The sequence below is a fragment of the Rhinoderma darwinii genome, chromosome 2 (genome assembly GCF_050947455.1).
Source record: "Rhinoderma darwinii isolate aRhiDar2 chromosome 2, aRhiDar2.hap1, whole genome shotgun sequence".
Taxonomy (NCBI): Eukaryota; Metazoa; Chordata; class Amphibia; order Anura; family Rhinodermatidae; genus Rhinoderma; species Rhinoderma darwinii.
In genome coordinates this window covers 143,801,667-143,823,224 of record NC_134688.1, presented here as the reverse complement: position 1 = coordinate 143,823,224, position 21,558 = coordinate 143,801,667, and the positions used below count along the sequence as shown (strand labels likewise).

The 21,558-nt window shown below is 39.4% G+C and overlaps 1 protein-coding gene across 5 annotated transcripts in view; it reads left to right on the top strand.

Annotated features, from left to right (window-relative positions):
* DACH1 (dachshund family transcription factor 1) overlaps positions 1-21,558 on the top strand; it is a 315,224-nt gene that overhangs the window by 158,201 nt on the left and 135,465 nt on the right. For all 5 annotated transcript variants that reach the window (XM_075852323.1, XM_075852322.1, XM_075852320.1 and 2 more), the window contains exon 3: positions 2,984-3,136. In XM_075852323.1, the coding sequence (XP_075708438.1) occupies positions 2,984-3,136 (153 nt within the window). The remainder of the gene's footprint in view (positions 1-2,983; positions 3,137-21,558) is intronic.

Below are 21,558 nucleotides of genomic sequence, written 5' to 3'. Positions count from 1 at the left end.
CAATATCAAACATGTATTTTCTTTATAATGAACTATTTAAAAAAAAAGTTATCAAAATTTTTTGTGTGTGTTTTTATTTTAGAAAGCTTTATTCAAATTAATTGTACTTTTTTTGTCCCACTAGGGGTCTTGCAGCAGCAATAGTTTTTATCGCTTTTATAATGTTTTGAATACATCGTTTTTTAAAGCATTATTGACAGTATTACACTCTGACATGGTATAATAGACAGATGCTTATGCGGTCCTGCAGGCTTTTGTTAGACCCCTGAATACCATAGTAAAGCATCGGACCCCACAATAGCTTCACCAGGCACTGATGATCTGACTGAGGGTGTCCCCTTCTTCTGTCAAACACCTTAGATGCTGTGGTCACTATTGGCCGTCGCATCTAAGTACTTAAACAATGAGAGACCAACTGTATCTCATGGTTGGCTATTAATTAGTGTATGTATTACATGGTCAGCTAGGGGTTTATGAAGCTGAACTCAGTGAGATCGCCTCTAATTTATGAAGTTATTGTCTTAATGACTCAACCCCTTTAAATTGTTACTGTGCCTGAATCATGTCCCTCACTTTAGGTCATTTTTTAAGGTCCTTTGATAAAGTATCTGTTAGATCCAGAGTCTGTGGAGTTAGAGTGAGTAGTGTGTACCTCAGAGGAGTACCTAGGTTCTCCAGCACCTGGGGCAAAAATTCAGTTGCCCCCCCAAACCTCTTTCCCGTCATCTCCTTCCCCCTCGACATGTTTGTTTTCTCTACCAATCAATGAGGTGTCATTTTATTTTCCACATTTTTTCCAATGAAACTCGAGCATAAAGCCATTTGTACATTTTACAAGCAATATAGCTCTATATACAACACCAGAACAAAGGTCATTACATATATACAACACCAGAATCAAGCTCATTACATATATACAGCACCAGAACAAAGCTCATTACATATATACAGCACCAGAACAAAGATCAGTACATATATACAGTGCCAGAACCAAGCTCAGTACATATATACAGTGCCAGAACAAAGCTCAGTGCATATATACAGCACCAGAACAAATCTTAATACATATATACAGCACCAGAACAAAGCTCAGTGCATAAATACAACACCAGCACAAATACAGTTCAATTTAGTGCAACCCCTGCCATATAGGTTTGCACTAAATTGTATACAGCTCCCAGCATGACCCAAATAATGGTAAGGATATGCTGGGAGACGATGTTTCACCCAAAAAATTATACCACCATCATCTCGCTGCAGATCATACAGTGACTACAGTGCTGATTAGATGCAGAATAAACATTTACATTAAGTTACTTACAGGTGACAATCTCAGATTCTAGTTGTTCTTTTTCTCTTTTCTTCTCCATCTGGTCCAGACCTCTATGATGACTTCTCCCAGCCACAGACCCTTTTCTGCAGTTTGCAACTCATGTCTTCAGCTTCTCACTTTTCAAATATTTCTGCACCTATAAACAAAGATAACATTCTCATGGTGCCAGACACTGTTCTCCTAAATATAATAGCACCTTACACTGTACCTCTAATTTTAATAGCACCATACACTGGCCCTGATTATAATAGCACCATACACTTTCTCCCTGATTATAATAGCGCCATACACTGCACCTCTAATTATAATAGCACCATGCCCCCATAGAGCCCCCTGTAGATAGTGCCCTACATAGATCTCCCTGTAGATAGTGACACCCATAAAGCCCCTGTAGATAGTGCCCATATACAGCCCCCTGTAGATAGTGCCCCACATATAGCCCTCCATGTATATAGTGCTCCACATATAACCCACCCCTGTATGTAGTGTCCAACATATAGCCCAACCCTGTAGATAGTGCCCTATATATATCTCCCCCTATAAATAGTGCTCCACATATAGCCCACCCCTGTATATAGTGCCTCACATATAGCTCCCCCTATAGTGCTCCATATATAGCCCACCCCTGTATATAGCCCCCTGTAGATATAGCCCACCCCTGTAAATAGTGCCCTGCACATATCTCCCCCTATAAATAGTGCTCCACATATAGCCCCCCTGTATATAGTACCTCACATATAGCTCCCGCTATAGTGCTCCACATATAGACCACCCCTGAACATAGCCCCCCTGACGTCATCTCGCCGATTGCGTTTATGAAAGGCGCTGATTGGCAGGGCACTATGACTTCCCCTGTCAATCAGTGCCTTTCAACGACGCAAGCGGCGCGATGACTTGCGTTGTTCAACCCCAGCAGACCTGCTCAGAAGAGAGCAGGTCTGCATTGCCTCCGGATGGCGCGGGGACTGAATTAAGGTACCTGGCAATTCAACGCCTATAGTGCATGAGGTGGCAGCGGCTGGTTTCAGTGGCTTTGGGTGGGGAAAGCAAATTCCCTGTTATCTAATTAATATCTGTTAGTTATTTAAACTCTAATGAATTTTTATATTAGGGACTTATAGGTAACTCCAAAGAAACACAAATATATGCATTAAAACTCTGACAAAAATGGTTGCTCACTAGATTCTACCATGATTTACAGTTTAGTCACACAAGAGGCATGTAAAAATATTAATTGGAGCTTAACATTTATTATCAACCACATAAAAGAGAATGGCAAAAGGTGGCGTTCCACTGTATTTTTATTGGGATTATTGAATCAGTCATTTATTGTGGGTTTAAAAATTGAACACAAAAATTTATAGAGCGCCATCTGGTATAACTGTTCACTAACCTGATCACCTGTAAAATTGAAAAGGTATTCTGATGCCGCAGATTTAAAATTTTCACTGTAGTGCTGAATTTGTCTTTGGCACAACTGACCCCAAAACTGAGATAACATACAGTAGGAGGGGTTTTGTCAACCATAGTGGAATCTCCTGGCTAGCAAAGTTTACTTGCTATTCCTACCTATTATTGGTTATGTTCATGCGTTTAATATGTAAACACTGCTGAATTATCTCTCCTCATATATTTTTTCATTCTACACAGGTCTAACAGCAGCAGCTGCAGCTGCTGCCAATGCGGCAATAGCCGAAGCAATGAAAGTTAAGAAAATAAAGTTAGAAGCAATGAGCAACTACCACAGCAGCAATACACAGCACGGTGCGGACTCAGACAATGGCGATCTTAATTCAAGTGTTGGTAAGTATCAGTAAACTTTTTAAAATCACAAATAGATTAATATTTTAAAATCACAGACTAAGATACTTAAAGGAAATACTGGTAAGAAAGAACAGAGAAAATAATTAGAAGATTATAAAATGATTACTGTTAATCTCCAGTGCATTTTAGAATATTACACAGTAGTACTTAGGTAACATTTGAATACATTTTATGTAGGGTAAATATTCTTAATGTTTTAAGTTACAATTACTATAGAGGCTTTCTTATTTAGTGGCAATTTTTTTTTTCCGTTCTATTACTTTTTAATAAATAAAGTCATTAATATTTACTTTGACTATAAATATTATATCTGCTTCCTTTCATTATCTGATTAAACATCTGTTTACACTGATATAATCTGCTTTCCATCAGAGGTTCTGGTATTTTTGATGGTCTTCTGCAATATTCTTTCTGTAAAAAAAAAAATTCTGAACCCCAACAGAAACTTGACGGATCCCACTATAAGTCAATTGAATCTGCTAGGATTCATTGTGATCCATTTAAAAATAGATCTGTTATAGTTATAATGGCCATGGTGCTCGTGTGAACAGAGCCTAAATCTCGTTTTAAAGGAGTTTTAAATTGAGGAGAAATTGATCGATGGGGGTCCGAATCGCGGCACCCCCACTGGTCAGCTGTTTTGAAGGGGCTTCCACGCTCATGCCAACTCTGTTTCCACTATATTCCTTACCTGCTCTGTACTGTCAAACACCAGCACACTTGTAGCGAATGAGAGAAGACTGCAATACTGTGAACCGCTGCTACAAGTGTAACGGTGATACACATTACGGAGCAGTGACCGGAAGGGACCAGGGCCCCTTCAAAACAACTGATCAGCGGTGGTGCCGAGAGTCGGACCTTTACCGATTAGATATTAATGGCCTATCCTGAGGTTAGGCCATCAAATTCTTCTCACTTAGAAAACCTTTTAATTATTTTGAACCTTAAAATATTCTATTATTTAGAAAATCTAAACCTCAAGTGGGATGAGGGCAAAGAGTAGCTCTTTTTTTTTTTTTTAATGAAAGGGTTAGGGAAAATCCTGAGAGCAATTTCAAAAATAAAACCTGCACCATTTTTGCATTTAGGCTATGTTCACACGGAGTATTTTGGGGGAGGAATATCTGCCTCAAAATTCCGTTTGGAACTTTGAGGCAGATATTCCTCTCCCTTCACGCCGATTTTCGCGGCGATTATTGCGCCGTTTTTCGCCCGCGGCCATTGAGCGCCGCGGGCATAAAACAGCACGAAATACGCTTTCTCCTGCCTCCCATTGAAGTCAATGGGAGGTCAGAGGCGGAAGCGCCCGAAGATAGGGCATGTCGCTTCTTTTTCCCGCGAGGCAGTTTTACTGCTCGCGGGAAAAAGACGCCGACGCCTCCCATTGAAATCAATGGGAGGCGTTCTCGGGCCGTTTTTGCCGAGTTTTGCGACGCGGTTTCCGCGTCAAAAAACTCGGCAAAATACCCCGTGTGAACATAGCCTAATAGAGAAAAAAAAACGACATTGATAGCAGACTTACAGCATATTGTGGATTGCCACACTATAGGTTACTGTGCTATCCTTTTTACATAATTGTTTAATAAATGTTATGTAAAAATAAACAAAACAAAAATATAAATAAAAGAGGCCATTCTCTAGAACCCCCAATAACACAATATGTGAATGGTAATTAATAAATTCTCGTTCACTAAACCACCCTGAATAAGCCCCTGTGAACGTGGCCTGAACCACTTATTTTTAAACTGATTTCATAAAGCGGGTGAGGTGCCAATATGAGACACCTCACTGCCTCTTCAATAGACCTTTATTTTGCAGAAGTGGCAAGGTTCATTCTATGCAGATATTTACATGCTTGTTTAATGAGTCAGTAATCCAGGAGAAATAGTGATTTTAATAGAGCATATTATTAATCCAAATAAGTATTGCAAACAGTTGTGAACTTGTTACTGCCGAATTGCAAAGGTCAAAATGTAAAGGGAGTCGCAGGCAGCCAGAGATGCAAATAGGTAATTATTTTATCTCCTACGTTCCAATTTAAAATGATAACCTTGAGTTCAGATGCTTCTACAGGAATTACCATTCTGGAGAAAGGAAGAAAATAAAACATGGGATTTAGAAAAATAAAGCATTAAATGGCCTGAGTGGAAAATAAAATATGTCCGTGACGCCTTATCCCCCTCACCCAGAATCAATTGGATTCTTTTAGTTTAATATTTACTTGCTAAGATGAGATGTTAGTCTGCTTGGTGATAAACAGTCTGCTGCTGGCATCTGAAGGTGACCTGTCAGTTCATATGGACAAATCTCCTGCTTACTGAAATGTACAAAATAAATCATTAAAGCAGGCAGGTGCTCATTCCTAGATTTAAATCACCATAGATTTATGATTTGAATTAATGCTTCATTTGGTCATTGAAATAGATGCTGACAAAATGATATGCAGTAGCTGAATCTTCCATACTGTAGCCGTCCTAATATTGATTGCTGAGATGTCTGCAATCTCTTCTTTATATCAAGTAGTTTCTTGTGACAGGTTGCTTGATATGGCCCATATTATTGATAAGACAATGCTGTTCATGGCATACACACAATTTTCCTGAACATTAATATAAATTGCTTTATTTGTGTAGAAGGAGAGGAGGAGGTGAAGAAGAAAGTGAATGTAATATTTTAATAATAGGGGCAAATAGACACTTGGTTTAGTGAACACATAAATGTTCTTGAAGGTATAATTGTGGCAAAGTCATTTTTTTCTCCCATGAAAGGATAGGGAAGGTGATACTATAAAGGACAACTGAAAAGTAAAGGCTGAAAGTATTTTGTTCACAACGGAATCTTTGTCATAATAGTAAAAAGACATGGACACATTTTACATATTTTTTTTTTTAGCAGATCTGAATGTGTCATTTAGCTTTGGGGGCTACATTAATAGGGCAGTTTGCATGTTGTAATGTACTTGCAGTTCTATGGAAATGACAAACTCAACACTGCTACATCTGGAAGCTGTGATTCGGTAAGCTGTGTCACAACTTTCCGTTTATTTCACCAGTTGTGCTCTTTCCATATTTGCTTCACTAAAAGTACAAATTGTAATTTTATTGTTTTTGGAGCATATGTAGGTTCCTGTAAATGAGCACATTCAGGACAAAAGAGGAACAAAAGAATTTGGGGGCAAAGTGGAGTTTAATGCTTTAAATTCCCATGACATGAACGATGTAATAACATAAGCTATTCTTTGTCCACACAGTGGTCTTCACAAGACTTGCCAAATTTCTATGTTTCATATTTGGTTCTGAGGAATCCCAGGGTGTTGTCAAAGGCACTGAACTGAGGAACTTGACATAGTACTATATGTTACAATTGTTACTCACTAGTGGGAAAGACACTTGAGGAGGACTATGTTGGGAATGCATTCTAGTATTGAGTCAAGCCAAACTGACTGTAGACATTGGAAAAAGAGGGTCAGGATCTTACAGAGTCATAATAAATGACTTCCCATGTATGTTTATTACAACACTCGCAGGTACCTGTTTGCCAGTCCAACATGCCACCAGGTAAATTTTACAATCCAGTACTTGGTTCGTATCATTCCATTGTGCAGCTTCACTTTCCTCTGTGCAGTTCCTTTGCTTGATGGTGCCTGCCCTCCCAAAGAACTATTACTTCCTGAGCAAGTCTGGTTGTGGTCTATATGCAACAATTAGACCACCATGGCCCATTTACTATCGCACAGTATATCAACCTCATGACTGCAAGAAATGTAGGACAGATACACTATATGGACAAAAGTTTTGGGTCACACCTCTTAACCCCTTAATGACCAGCCTATTTTAGACCTTAACGACCAAGCTATTTTTTACGTTTTTACATCGTCGCATTCCAAGAGCTATAACTTTTTTATTTTTGTGTCCACATAGCTGTATAAGGTCTTGTTTTTTTGCGGGACAAGTTGTATTTTTTAATAGCCCCATTTTGAGGTACATATTATTTATTGATTAACTTTTATGAACTTTTTTTGGGGGGGGAATAGAAAAAAATCTGAAATTTCGCCACTCTTTTTTGCGTCCTAAATCTACGCCGTTTGCCGGGTTAAGTAATGTAATAGCTTTATAGTCGGGGTCGTTACGGACGCGGCGATACCAAATATGTGTAACTTTTTAACTTTATTTTGGTTTTTTAATAATAAAGCAGTTTGTAAGGGGAAAAAGTGGGTTTTTCATTTTTTTTTCCACATCATTTTTTTATTAACATTATTAAACTTTTTTTTAAACTTTTTTACTAGTCCCACTAGGGGACTTTAATATGCGATTCTCCGATCGCTATTATAATACACTGCAATACTTTTGTATTGCAGTGTATTGCTGCCTGTCCGTTTAAAACGGACAGGCATCTGCTAGGTCATGCCTGCGGCATGATCAAGCAGGCATTCGCTACAGGCAGACATGGGGGCCTTTATTAGGCCCCCGGCTGCCATCGGAGACACAGACACTCGGCGATCTTATTGCTGGGTGTCAGTGGGATGAGAGAGAGCTCCCTCTCTCTCTCCAAAAACAACTCAGATGCGGTGCACGCTATTGAGCACCGCATCTGAAGGGTTAAACGGATGAGATCGATACTAATATCGATCTCACCCGATCGAGCAGGGACGCCCCAGCCCTCAGCTACATCTGGCAGCTCAGAGCAGGAAGATTTGACAGCTCCCTGCTCTGTTTACTTTATTCTGATGCAGTGCCGTAAAAAGGCTTATGCATCAGAATAAAGCCCGTTAGTGGTCGCCGTCAAAAGGCGTATTGGCGGTCACTAACGGGTTAACCATTGAAATCATGTGTTCTATTCAGTCCCATTGCCACAAATGTAGAAAATCAAGCACCTATTCATGCAGTCTGCCTTTACAAACATTTGTGAAAGAATGGGTCTGTTCTAAAGAACTCACTGAATTCGAGCATGGTAATGCAATAGGATACCACCATTGCAACAAGTCAAGTCGTGTAATTTCTTCCCCCCTAGAAATTCCCTGATCAACTGTAAGCAGTATTTTTGCAAAATGTAAGCAGTTAGGAACCACAGCAACTCAGTCCCAAAGTGGCAGACCATGTAAAGTTACAGAGCGGGGTCGCTGAGTGCTGAGGCACATAGTGCATACAAGTCATCAACACTCTGTTGACTCAATAACTGCAGAGTTCGAAACTTCCTCTGGCATTAACATCCTCACAAAAACTGTGTGGCGGCCATTTCATGGCATGGGTTTCCATGGTCAAACAACTGCATGCAAGCTTTAGATAACTAACCACAAGCGTCGGATGGAGTGGTGTAAAGCACGCCGCCACTGGGCTCTGGAGCAGTGGAGACCTGTTCTGTGGAGTGATTAATCACGCTTCTCTATCTGGCAGTCAGATGGGCGAGTCTGGACCTGGCGAATGCCAGGAGAACGTTACCTGCCTGACTGCATTGTGCCAACTGTAAAGTTTGGTGGAAGAGGGATAAATCTATGGGGTTGTTTTTTAGAGATTAGCCTAAGCCCCTTAGTCGGAGTGAAGGGAAATCTTAATGCTTTAGCATACCAAGACATTTTGGTCAATTATTTGTTTCTAACTTTGTGGGAACAGTTTGGGGAAGGCCCTTTTCTGTTCCAGCATGACTGTGCCCTAGTGCACAAAGCAAGGTCCATAAAGACATGGTTGGGTGAGTTTGACGTGGAAGAACCTGACTGGGCTGCACAGAGCCCTGACCTCAACCCCATCAAACACCTTTGGGATAAACTACAACAGAGAATGTGAGTCAGGCCCTCTTGTCCAACATCAGTGTCTGACCTCACAAATGCTATTCTAGATGAATGGGCAAAAATTCCCACAGACACACTCCAAGGTCTTTTAAAAAAAAGCCTTACCAGAATAGTGGAAACTGTTTTAGCTGCAAAGCGGGTACCAACTCCATATTAATGCCTATGGATTTAAAATAGGATATCATGAAAGCTCCCATAGTGTAATGTGTAGTTGTACAAATACGTTTGTCCATATAGTGTATTTAATTTACAAGACGTGCCCATGTTTTTGTAGGAGCAGGCTCTTCATGACTATTGCTTCATTTATGTCTTACATAGACTATGCTTTTTATTTTAGTATATTACACATTGGAGCATAAAGTTTAATTGGTAAATTCTACTTTTGAGGTCAATACGAGAACAGTGACACACTGATAATCAAAATGTCAAAACTGAGATACCCTTATGACCCTGACCAATGTTACATAAACTTTCTTGGAAAAGTTTTTAGGGCCATTAGACTGATAGTGGGTTCTAATAGCCATTTTACACGGGCCAATGATCTGGCGTTCCCAATCATTGCCCTATGTAAACAGGGCAGCGATCAGCCGATGAACGAGAAAATGCTCGTCTATTCGCTGATGACATATTTTTTGCGGCCAGAAAAAGGGTCGCTTGTTGGCAGCCCATATTTCTGTGGAGTGCATCGCTAACACAGGCAGATCCCTGCTCCGAATTAAGTGCTGATAAATAATATTGACATGTCGATTGGTGCTTGTTTGCTCCGTTTACATGGAGCAATGATCGTGGCTATATGGGGAGAGTTGCATATTGGGGACAGTTTACATAATGTGTGTAGCACATTGCCTGTTTACATAGGAAGATTTTCTGCTGACAAACGATAATTTTTATGGCAGCAAATCAGCCGATGAACCAGCTTGTCAGCTCGTTTGTCTGCTGATCTCTGCCATGTTTACATGGGCCGATGATCGGGAACGAGCACTCATAGTAGCGCTAGTTCACCTAATCATTAGCTCTTGTAAAAGGTCCTTAAGCAGGCGATATGCTGTAGATGAAAAATGCGAGATGAAAAATGTATGGGGACGAAGGATCATATTCACTTATTACTTCATGTAAATGGAGCAAATGGGCGCTGATCGACATGCTTTATTATGGAATAGTGCTTGTTTAACAGGCACAATATCTGCCCATATAAAAAGGCATTGAAGGGGTTGTCCCAGAATCAAAATGATCACCTATCCACATGGATAACGAGGTTCCTGAACCCCTAGACCCTCCTCACTGCACCTCCTGCAGTAAGGAGGAGCTTGAATGGAGATGCAATCTAGAATGCGCCCGCCGCTTCATTTCATGTCTATAGTACTGATGGAAACAACCATGTTTCCATAATTTCCATAGACTTTGAACTCAGCGGCAGTGTGCATGCTCGGCTGCCGCTCTATTCAATGTCCTCCTCACTTTGGTCGAGCAGTGTCTAGGAACTGAGGGTTTGGGACCCCTGTTCTCAAGATCAGTGGGGATCCCATCGATCAGAAAATTATCTCCTATGGATAGGTAATCATTTTTATTTCTGGGAATAACCCTTTAAGGGTGTGTTCACATCAGCGTTGTTTTTCTGTTCATGGGTTCCATTTCAGCTTTCCGTTGGAGGAACCCATGAACGGAAAGCCAAATGGAAACTATGTCGACTAAAAAATGGAAACCTTATGGAACGCAAACAAACGCAAACCATTTGCAATGGAAGTATTACCATTGAAAGCAATGGTAATGCAAATGAAAGCTATGGTTTCCGTTTGCCTTTCCGTTCATGTGTTCCTCCGATGGAAAGTTGCAACGGACCCCCTGAACGGAAAAGCAATGCTGTTGTGAATAGGCCCTTTGTAAACTAAAAGCATCCAACCTTGTAAATCTCATTCTATAACCTTAAGAAAAAAAATCTGGATTAGACAAATTATTCTAATCCATATACAAAAAAGCAGATACAGCAAAAAGCTATGGATAGTTTAAACATTTTCAATGGAGAATCTTTTCCACATACCACTATCGGACACATAGAACTCGTAAACAGACATCAACAATAGTAAATTGCTTACTTAGAAGGAAATGAGTTCAGACTTATTCAGCATATGATCTCAAAACAGATGCCCCAAAAAAATCTCATTGTTTAACCTACATACGTACAAAAATGTTATTATTTCTTAAGGAAATGAATCAATCATGAAGACATTGAAGCTGTGCGTCTTAAAACATAGGAAACACAAGCATTCATAATTCTCTGGCATAATAGAGTCATAAACAATCACAGAATAAAGTAAAAGGAAAGAAGTGCATGCTTAAGTCTTATGATCCTGATGGGAATGCCTAACACATTTCCCTGCTAACATTTCCAGTTGAACTAAAGATGGTTATATGTAAATGTTTGATGATTATTGACTTCTTGTTGTAACTATGTACATGACTGAAATCCGCATTGACAATCTTTCCATAGTTTAAAAGTCAACTCCAGTGACTTCATACGCAAATTCCTGTCCAGGTTTATATTCTTGTTCATAGGGAGTAGTATCATAGCGTTCAGTGCTGGACTAGAGGATGTATTAAGTTCACAGCCAGTAAAGTGCTCAGAGCAGTTGTCTCTTCCCTTGGCAGCTAATGTGAAAAGTATAATTCAACAGGGGGGGGGGCACTGACCACAAGAGATGGCCCTTTCCTAAATAGTGTAAAGGCCTTGTAACATCTAGAGGTTACTAATTCTATTCATGTAAAATCAGTTGTCATAAGGGTTACCCTATAAGATAGCTGAAATTATATGTTTGTACATAAGATAAGACTTAAACCTGTTCGTATTTTTAACAGGAATGTATGCATTTTCTTAACAGCAAAACTTCTAAAGCTGGTAATGCACATGAGATATTGGTTGATGGACCCACTGATTTCTTTCTCTGACCTATGCTGTTGGTGCAAACAGGGATAAGGCAGAATGAATTTTAACCTGTCTGACCTTATTTTTTTTCACCAGATGTGTCAGGCAGCAACTTATCTCCCACCCTCCATAGTTCAACTGACAGCTATCTAATGTAAAGATGTGAAGCTCTCTGTGCAGTTACAGTAGTCATGGATAATCTAATTTGTTGACCCAACTTTTGTGATTACCAACAGACTGAATATATTAACCAGAAACTAACATAGTTGTACCTTAAAAGCTAAATAACTGGTACTGCATGGATTATATAATCCATTTAGATGAAGAATAAAAGTTAGCACGCAGTTATTCGAATGAGTTTAAAAACATGATGTACTGTAGCCATTACTAGAAATATGAAACTTGCTGTGTGTTTTGATACTTGATGGTAAAAGTTGTTCTATATAATAAGGGGGAAAGTCAAAAGTTACCTGGAGCTTATTTGAGAACATCCTTTAAAGAGGCTCTGTCACCACATTATAAGTGCCCTATCTCCTACATAAGGAGATCGGCGCTGTAATGTAGGTGACAGTAATGCTTTTTATTTAGAAAAACTATCTATTTTAAACCACTTTATGAGCGATTTTTAGCTTTATGCTAATGAGTTTCTTAATGCCCAAGTGGACGTGTTTTTAAGTCAGACCAAGTGGGCGTTGTACAGAGGAGTGTATGACGCTGACCAATCAGTGTCATACACTTCTCTCCATTGATTTACACTGCACTAGCGATATAGCTATATCGCTATGTGCAGCTACATACACACACTATAACGTTACTGCAGTGTCATGACAATGAATATACATTACCTCCAGCCAGGACGTGAAGTGTATTCAGAATTCTGACACTTCTGAGTCTTTTCTGTGAGATTCCAGCAAGGCAAGCGCAATCTCGCGAGATTACGATGTAACCTGTCATTTCAAACGAGATTACGCTTGCCTTGCTGGAATATTCAGAAGTGGCAGGATTCTGAATAAACATCATGTCCTGACTGGTAGTGATGTATATTCATTATCAGGACACTGCAGTAATGTTAGCGTTTGTGTATGTAGCTGCAAATAATGATATAACTATATCGCTAGTGCAGTGTAAATTAATGGAGAGAAGTGTATGATGCTGATTAGTCAGCGTCATACACTCCTCTGTACAACGCCCACTTGGTCTAACGTAAAAACACGCCCACTTGGGCATTAAGAAACTCATTAGCATAAAGCTAAAAATCGCTCATAAAGTGGTTTAAAATAGATTGTTTTTTTTAAATAAAAAGCATTACTGTCACCTACATTATAGCACCGATCTTCTTATATAGGAAATAAGGCACTTATAATGTGGTGACAGAGCCTCTTTAAATGCAGTAATTCTATCAAGCTGCTTATGAAGAAAAGGCTTGTGGCTTGAAGAGGTGCAGTCAGCACTTCTGACATATCTATTTTAGTAAATACTTTCATTCCCCATGAAATAACCTTTCTGGAACATATTTTCTTACAACTCTGCGTTTTGCCATTCCTCTGTTATTCCTCCAAGAAAGTTATGAATAAATTAACAACTGGGTGTTACCATTCCACTTGTCAGAGGGGCGTGTCTCAACATAGTCTCATTCTGTCAGCACCGATTGGACATTGTCAGTCTGTGGAAGGACACGCCCCCAACTGGTAACACCCATTTGTCAATTTATTCATAATTTTTTAGGAAGAATAACAGAGTAATGACACAACACAGAGCTCTAAAAAAATATTCTCCAGAATTGTTATTAATTATTTACTGAAACCGACATGTCATGAGAGGTGACGGTCCTCTTTAAGTAAGAGCCTTTAACAATAGTCTTATTTTGGTAATAACAGGAATATGCCGTTTGGACACTCCAAGGGTAAACCATTGGTGTGACATGACCTGACAAGGGTGGTAGATATCGACATACAACATTTTTAAATGGCTTGCTGCTTTGTGTCTAGTATTCTTTCCGTTTATTCTCTGTCTAGAAAGTTTGCAACTTCACCATTTTACAGAAAGTCTCCAAGACCTTGAGAAATCAAATAAAAAGAAAGTGAAATTTCAGGCCACTGAGCACAGCACTGCAGTTGCACATCTGATTCTCAGCCTTGGCAATGTTAATGAACCTAAAATCCTCCCAATAATTAGATGAGGGAATTGCTTATATTTTCAAACAGATGATGCTGCTATAATGAAACGATTGACAGGGAATTTAGGAGTGTCTACACTAGTAATTTGGTTTATGTTGAAACAAAAATATATTTAATATAACTTAAGACTGAGATCAATAGAGGTGAGATCGTGTCAAAGTTAACTAAAGGGGTTAATGTGGAAGGGTAGGCATTACTTGAAGAAGATAACACTACCTTGTATGTTAGTTACGTGATGTACTTATTTTGTCGTATTAAGATTTTTTTCGTTTTATGTATTTTTTGTACACTTGTTCTGCTTGGGTCCCTTAAAAAGGACTAAGACTCCAGAGATGGAGTCGGATTGAGTGCACAGCTGTAACTGCTGATGAGCTAATTGCTCCTTATCTCTCAGACCCATTCATCTTCATTTTTTACCAATTACAGAGAATTATCTGTGTTCTCAGTTGGATATGAGAGTTAATCCTTTTTGGTTAAGCTGGCAGTGCTGTGAGCAGATTCTAAATAGTCGGGTGAAGAAGCCATCAGAAGCTTGCTCCGCAACAGTCTATAGTTCAATGACAATATTTCCAATTCATAACATGTTTTGTATTACTAAAGCCTTCGAATTGAATGAAATCCCTATATAATGAGACAAAGAGAAATAAGACTCTTTAATGCAGATATGCAAATCAATGTATTATCTTAATGAATATCATTGATAATATTTTACATGGAAAATAGGTGATCTGCTAAGTAATGATTACTGACCAGGGGAAAATGAAAGAAGAATTCAGTGGATAAAATCAGATTTTTCTTTTATGCATCTTTAATAACCCAAATGGCTACTTATAATTTGCACCTTCAGACAGTTCTTAACTCCAGTGGGGACCACAATCTATTTCAAATACTCCCACAAATTCTAGGGTTAATTTCACAAGAAGACATTTATAGAGGACCTGTCACCTCTCCTGACATGTTTGTTTTTGTAAATACTTGTATTCCACATGAAATAACAATACTGGAACATCTGTTTTTTAGAACTTTTCACTGTGCCATTCCTCTGTTATTTCTCTTGTAAATTTATGAATAAATAGACAACTGGGTGTTAATATTCCCTTTGTTAGAGAGGCATGTCCCTATAAAGTCTGGCATTGTTAGCACTGATTGGCCAGTGTAAGTCTATGTAGGGACACCCCCTCCCAACTACTGTAGTAACACCCAGTTGTAATGTATTCATAAACTTCTAGGAAGAATAACAGAGGAAAGGCACAACATAGAGTTCTACAAAAGGATGCTTTGGAAATGTTACATGATGGGGAACGCAAGTATTTGCTGTGTTAGCTACAGTGAAGGAAATAAGTATTTGATCCCTTGCTGATTTTGTAAGTTTGCCCACTGTCAAAGACATGAACAGTCTAGAATTTTTAGGCTAGGTTAATTTTACCAGTGAGAGGTAGATTATATTAAAAAAAAAAACGAAAATCACATTTTCAAAATTATATATATTTATTTGCATTGTGTACAGAGAAATAAGTATTTGATCCCTTTGGCAAACAAGACTTAATACTTAGTGGCAAAACCCTTGTTGGCAAGCACAGCAGTCAGACGTTTTTTGTAGTTGATGATGAGGTTTGCACACATGTTAGATGGAATTTTGGCCCACTCCTCTTTGCAGATCATCTGTAAATCATTACGATTTCGAGGCTGTTGCCAGGCAACTCGGATCTTCAGCTCCCTCCATAAGTTTTCGATGGGATTAAGGTCTGGAGACTGGCTAGGCCACTCCATGACCTTAATGTGCTTCTTTTTGAGCCACTCCTTTGTTGCCTTGGCTGTATGTTTCGGGTCATTGTCGTGCTGGAAGACACAGCCACAAGCCATTTTTAATGTCCTGGTGGAGGGAATGAGGTTGTCACTCAGGATTTGACGGTACATGACTCCATCCATTCTCCCATTGATGCGGTGAAGTAGTCCTGTGCCCTTAGCAGAGAAACACCCCCAAAACATAATGTTTCCACCTCCATGCTTGACAGTGGGGACGGTGTTCTTTGGGTCATAGGCAGCATTTCTCTTCCTCCAAACACGGCGAGTTGAGTTAATGCCAAAGAGCTCAATTTTAGTCTCATCTGACCACAGCACCTTCTCCCAATCACTCTCAGAATCATCCAGATGTTCATTTGCAAACTTCAGACGGGCCTGTACATGTGCCTTCTTGAGCAGGGGGACCTTGCGGGCACTGCAGGATTTTAATCCATTACGGCGTAATGTGTTACCAATGGTTTTCTTGGTGACTGTGGTCCCAGCTGCCTTGAGATCATTAACAAGTTCCCCCCGTGTAGTTTTCGGCTGAGCTCTCACCTTCCTCAGGATCAAGGATACCCCACGAGGTGAGATTTTGCATGGAGCCCCAGATTGATGTCGATTGGCAGTCATTTTGTATGTCTTCCATTTTCTTACTATTGCACCAACAGTTGTCTCCTTCTCACCCAGCGTCTTACTTATGGTTTTGTAGCCCATTCCAGCCTTGTGCAGGTCTATGATCTTGTCCCTGACATCCTTAGAAAGCTCTTTGGTCTTGCCCATGTTGTAGAGGTTAGAGTCAGACTGATTGAGTCTGTGGACAGGAGTCTTTTATACAGGTGACCATGTAAGACAGCTGTCTTTAATGCAGGCACCAAGTTGATTTGGAGCGTGTAACTGGTCTGGAGGAGGCTGAACTCTTAATGGTTGGTAGGGGATCAAATACTTATTTCTCTGTGCACAATGCAAATAAATATATATAATTTTGACTATGTGATTTTCTGTTTTTTAAAAAAAATATAATCTATCTCTCACTGGTAAAATTAACCTAGCCTAAAAATTCTAGACTGTTCATGTCTTTGACAGTGGGCAAACTTACAAAATCAGCAAGGGATCAAATACTTATTTCCTTCACTGTATATCTATTATCTTAAAAGGGTTTTCCCATCAGAGACATGTCCACTGGATATGTGGGTCCCACCTCTGGGACCCGCAGCTATCTTTAGAATGTGGCCCCCTAAACCACCTTATTTATTTCAGTTACTTTATTTATTTCAGTTACTTATATAGCGGCAACATATTCCACAGCGCCGTCCTGGTGTCCTCTTTTACTGTCCACATTGGGGCTCACAATCTAATTCCCTATTGGTCTGTTTTTGGGGTGTGGGAGCAAGCTGGAGTACCCAGAGTAGTTACAAACTCAATGCAGATGTTGTCCTTGGTTGGATTTTAACCCAGGACCCCAGCACTGCAGGGCAATAGTGCTAACTACTGAGCCACCGTACTGCCCTCATCTGTTAGAGCTGTCTCCTGGCCACTTCCTGACTTTATGGTCGGGAGTTACAAAAACAGCATAGCCCGCTGAGCTATTCTGTTTCCGTAACTACTATTCAGTTCTATTGGACTTACAGAAACAGTGTAGCTCAGCGAGCTACGCTGTTTCCTTCTTTATGGTCGGAATTCACCTAATTCTGCCGCAACACAGAGCGGTAGAACGGGGTTTAGGAGGCCCTGTTCTAGAGATGGGTGTGGGGTGCCAGAGGTGGGACCCGCATCTATCTGTCATTTATGATATATCCTCTGGATACGTCATAAATGTCCTTGGTGGGAAAATCCCTTTAATGGTGGAACATTTTACCCTCCACAGTCTTCTTTATCTTACAGCTTTAAAAGGTAATTTGAAGTCAGAAACCAGGAGTCTTTATCATCATTGAAAATAGCAGCTAAAACCTTTATTTGTAGTGATATTAGCATCCCTCTTGTTGTCCTATATTGTGAGTTCTTCAAAAGACTTGCGTATCTGGGACACAAAACCATTTATTCGCTACTTCCCTGGGACTAGGAAATAAATGGCAGCATGGTGGTGGGCTTATTTTAATGTGTTCTGCTTTCATTACCAAGTACTTTACACAACAATCATTAGTTGAAAGGTAAGTCAATTCCTGAGGAACGCTATATGTGATCACGTGGATGAGAAGTAATATTATGCTGCTTGATAACATGGCTGATGACAATGATACAACATGAAAGTGGTAAAGATATAACAACCTACAAAGGGGTTATCATGTTGTAGCTCCCTGTGTATCATGCATGTAGGGTCATGTTATTAATGGGTGTTGAGTTTAAGGGGTATAATAAAGCCCTGTGTTTAAACAATTGTACTTTCTTTTGTAATGTCAGGATGATATCTTCCCTTTATTCTGATGTAAAGCATATGTACACATACTGCGCTGCATAAAGCTAATATAGGTCATAACTCCGTCAAAAATGATCGTTTTTCTAAATAAAAAAACACTGCTGTAATCTACATTACAGCGCCGATCACATCATGTACAAGATAGGCCACTTATAACGTGGTGACAGAGTCTCTTTAAAATGTTGTATCTGCATATGCCAATACATCTGCAAATACTATCTCATAGTACGGCATAGATTTAAAACACTTTCGTTAATAGTCCAATATCTAAAGCTGGCACTCATTCTAACGCCCGGCTTACTATATAATATGGCAGGTGCAGTAAAAGTTTTGCGCTCTACATGTATTCTGAATTCTGATTTATTCAGCTTATATTTATTGTATAACAGAATTATTATAGTGCAATATGTAGCAGGATATCCCACATATATAAGTATCTGCTGTCTTTTGGTCCGTATCAGTATAAGCTGACATAATACCCTTAGTAAATACCCTCATAGGATTTAGGCCAGGTTTACACGAGCGTGTGCGTTTTGCACACGCAAAAAACGCTGCGTTTTGCGTGCGCAAAAGGTACTTAACAGCTCTGTGTGTCAGCCCCGTATGATGCGCGGCTGCATGATTTTCGTGCAGCCGCCATCATTATGACACTCCGTTTGGATGTTTGTAAACAGAAAAGCACGTGGTGATTTTCTGTTTACATTCATAGTTTGACAGCTGTTGCGCGAACCACGCTCGTCCCACGGAAGTGCTTCCGTGTGGCATGCGTGATTTTCACGCACCCATTGACTTCAATGGGTGCGTGATGCACGAACAATGCTCAAATATAGGACATGTCGTGAGTTTTTCGCAGCGGACTCACGGACTGTCTGCACTGCCCCATAGACTAACATAGGTCTGTAAGACACGCGTGAAAATCACGCGCGTTGCACGCACTTATTACACGTTCGTCTAAACAAGCCCTTAGGGTATGTTCACACGCATAAGTAAAAATGGCTGAAAATTACGTAGCTGTTTCCAAGGGAAAACAGCCTCTGATTTTCAGCTATTTTTGAAGATGAAAAAGTTTTTTGAAGCTTTTTATCTATATGTGTTTGGAGCTGTTTTTCTATTGACATTATGAAAAACTGCTCCAAAAACAGCTCAAGAAGTGACATGCTCCTTCTTTTTATGCAGCTTTTTTTTAGCGCCATTTTTTAAAACAGCAGCGTAAAAGAACGCCCTGTCTAAACTCAACGCCGTGGTTCCCATTGATTTCAATGGGCAGATGTTTACGCCCCGAAATATGCCTGAAAACTCTGTGTGTGAACAAACCCTTAATGCGAACTATAATAGCATATGCACTGAAAAATAAAATGTTGCTTCAGTTGTAAGCTGGTTCACATTGTAGTATATTGGTTTAATATGTTCCTTTCTATTGTACTATTAAAGTGTAGCTAAACGTTTGACAAACTTCTGACATGTCATAGAGACATGTCAGAAGTATGGATTGGTGGGGGTCCGAGCACTGAGACCCCCACCAATCTCTAGAATAAAGCAGCTGAAGTGCTCGTGTGAGCGCTCAGCGGCTTTGTGTCTGTTCGGCTTTTTCCGGAAAGCCGATGTATCGGAGTACGGGCTCGTAGACTTTGTATTGAGTCCGTACACCGATACAATTATTTCCGGACATAGCCAAACAGACCCGAAGTGGCTGAGCGCTCACATGAGCACTTCAGCTGCTTTATTCTAGAGATTGGTGGAGGTCTCAGTGCTCGGACCCCCACCATTACAAACTTCTGACATGTCACTATGACATGTCAGAAGTTTGTCAAACGTTTAGCTACACTTTAACACATTTATGTTCATTTACTGTCCTTCAGCTGTAGAGGTTGACTGGCACGCACAATAATTGATTTTATTCTGGGATGCAGTTTTACCTTCGTCCTCAAGATGGGGACAGAGAGGGGCAAAAAGTAGGTGGTGAAGAAAAAAGCATAAAAATGACCACGTTTATAGTACCCCTTACTAGATGTTAGAATGTTAGAATGATATTAAAAAAAAATGTGGACCTGCTCTATGCAAATCTAGGGGTTAACGTGATGGATTTGGTTACTAAAAGTAAATTTTATGCATCATTTATATTTTTAAAGCCTATATGGACATATAATTGTATTCCTAGAAATCTAGGGCGCAATTAAATTAAGTAATTATCTATATACCATTTAATTGTTTTGCTATTCTATACACATTGTTATGTCATTATCAGCGGATGCTGCTAATCGGCTTTTTCTATCACGCTGACTGTGGACGCTGATGGAAATTCTTGTATTTAAATATTTCCTGTATATACTAGTTTTATCCTGGATATTCCTAGCAGTAAACATCTATATGCAGTTATACCAGAACCCCTTCTTAGAGATGACCACCCTTATTTAGGAATCTATCTATCTATCTATCTATCTATCTATCTATCTATCTATCTATCTATCTATCTATCTATCTATCTATCTATCTATCTATCCTATCTATCCTATCTATCTATCTATCTATCTATCTATCTATCTATCTATCTATCTATCTATCTATCTATCTATCTATCTATCTATCTATCTATCTATCTATCTATCTATCTATCTAATCTATCTATCTCATCATTAATATTCTAATCACTTATCTTATATTAAGCTGTTTTATAGTTATTTACTGTGATGACATCACAGGAAATTCACCTTGCTCGCTGGCAGATAACATAAGATAAACTATTCCCAGTTTTCAACACTTTAGCGCACACCTTGGTGTTTTTCAGCTTGTTTGTTATGTAAAGTGACCTTGAAAATGAATCTCCTATATGTGTGTCTCCTAGCTCGCATAAAATCAGCCATCTGCTATCGCACTCCTATCACAAGTGGAAAAAAAACCACAATTGTGCAATTTTACAGCCACAACATGAATATGTTAAAAAAAATTTGCCTCGCTTCTTCAAACAGCAGGTCTTCATGACAACACGAACACATGCATTTATACATTGCGGAGAGAATTACGAGGCAGATAACAATTTGGAATGCTATTATTAAAACAGTATGTTCAGTTCATTTTCAACAGTTTCGAATTAGACCCAGGCCTAATGAAATAGATACGGTTTCTTTCACAAAGGGGCTGATCTCCCTTAGTTAATATAGCTTTAGCGGTGCCTCGCCGACCATGCCTTCAGCTCTATTTGTGTTTCACAGCATGATAAGCCAAGAGTGTTGGTTTTTAAGAATCCTGCTGATGAAAGGTAATGGAATTATTACATCTTTATCGCATTATAAAAAAAAGAAAAAAAATAAGCTGGTAGGTAAT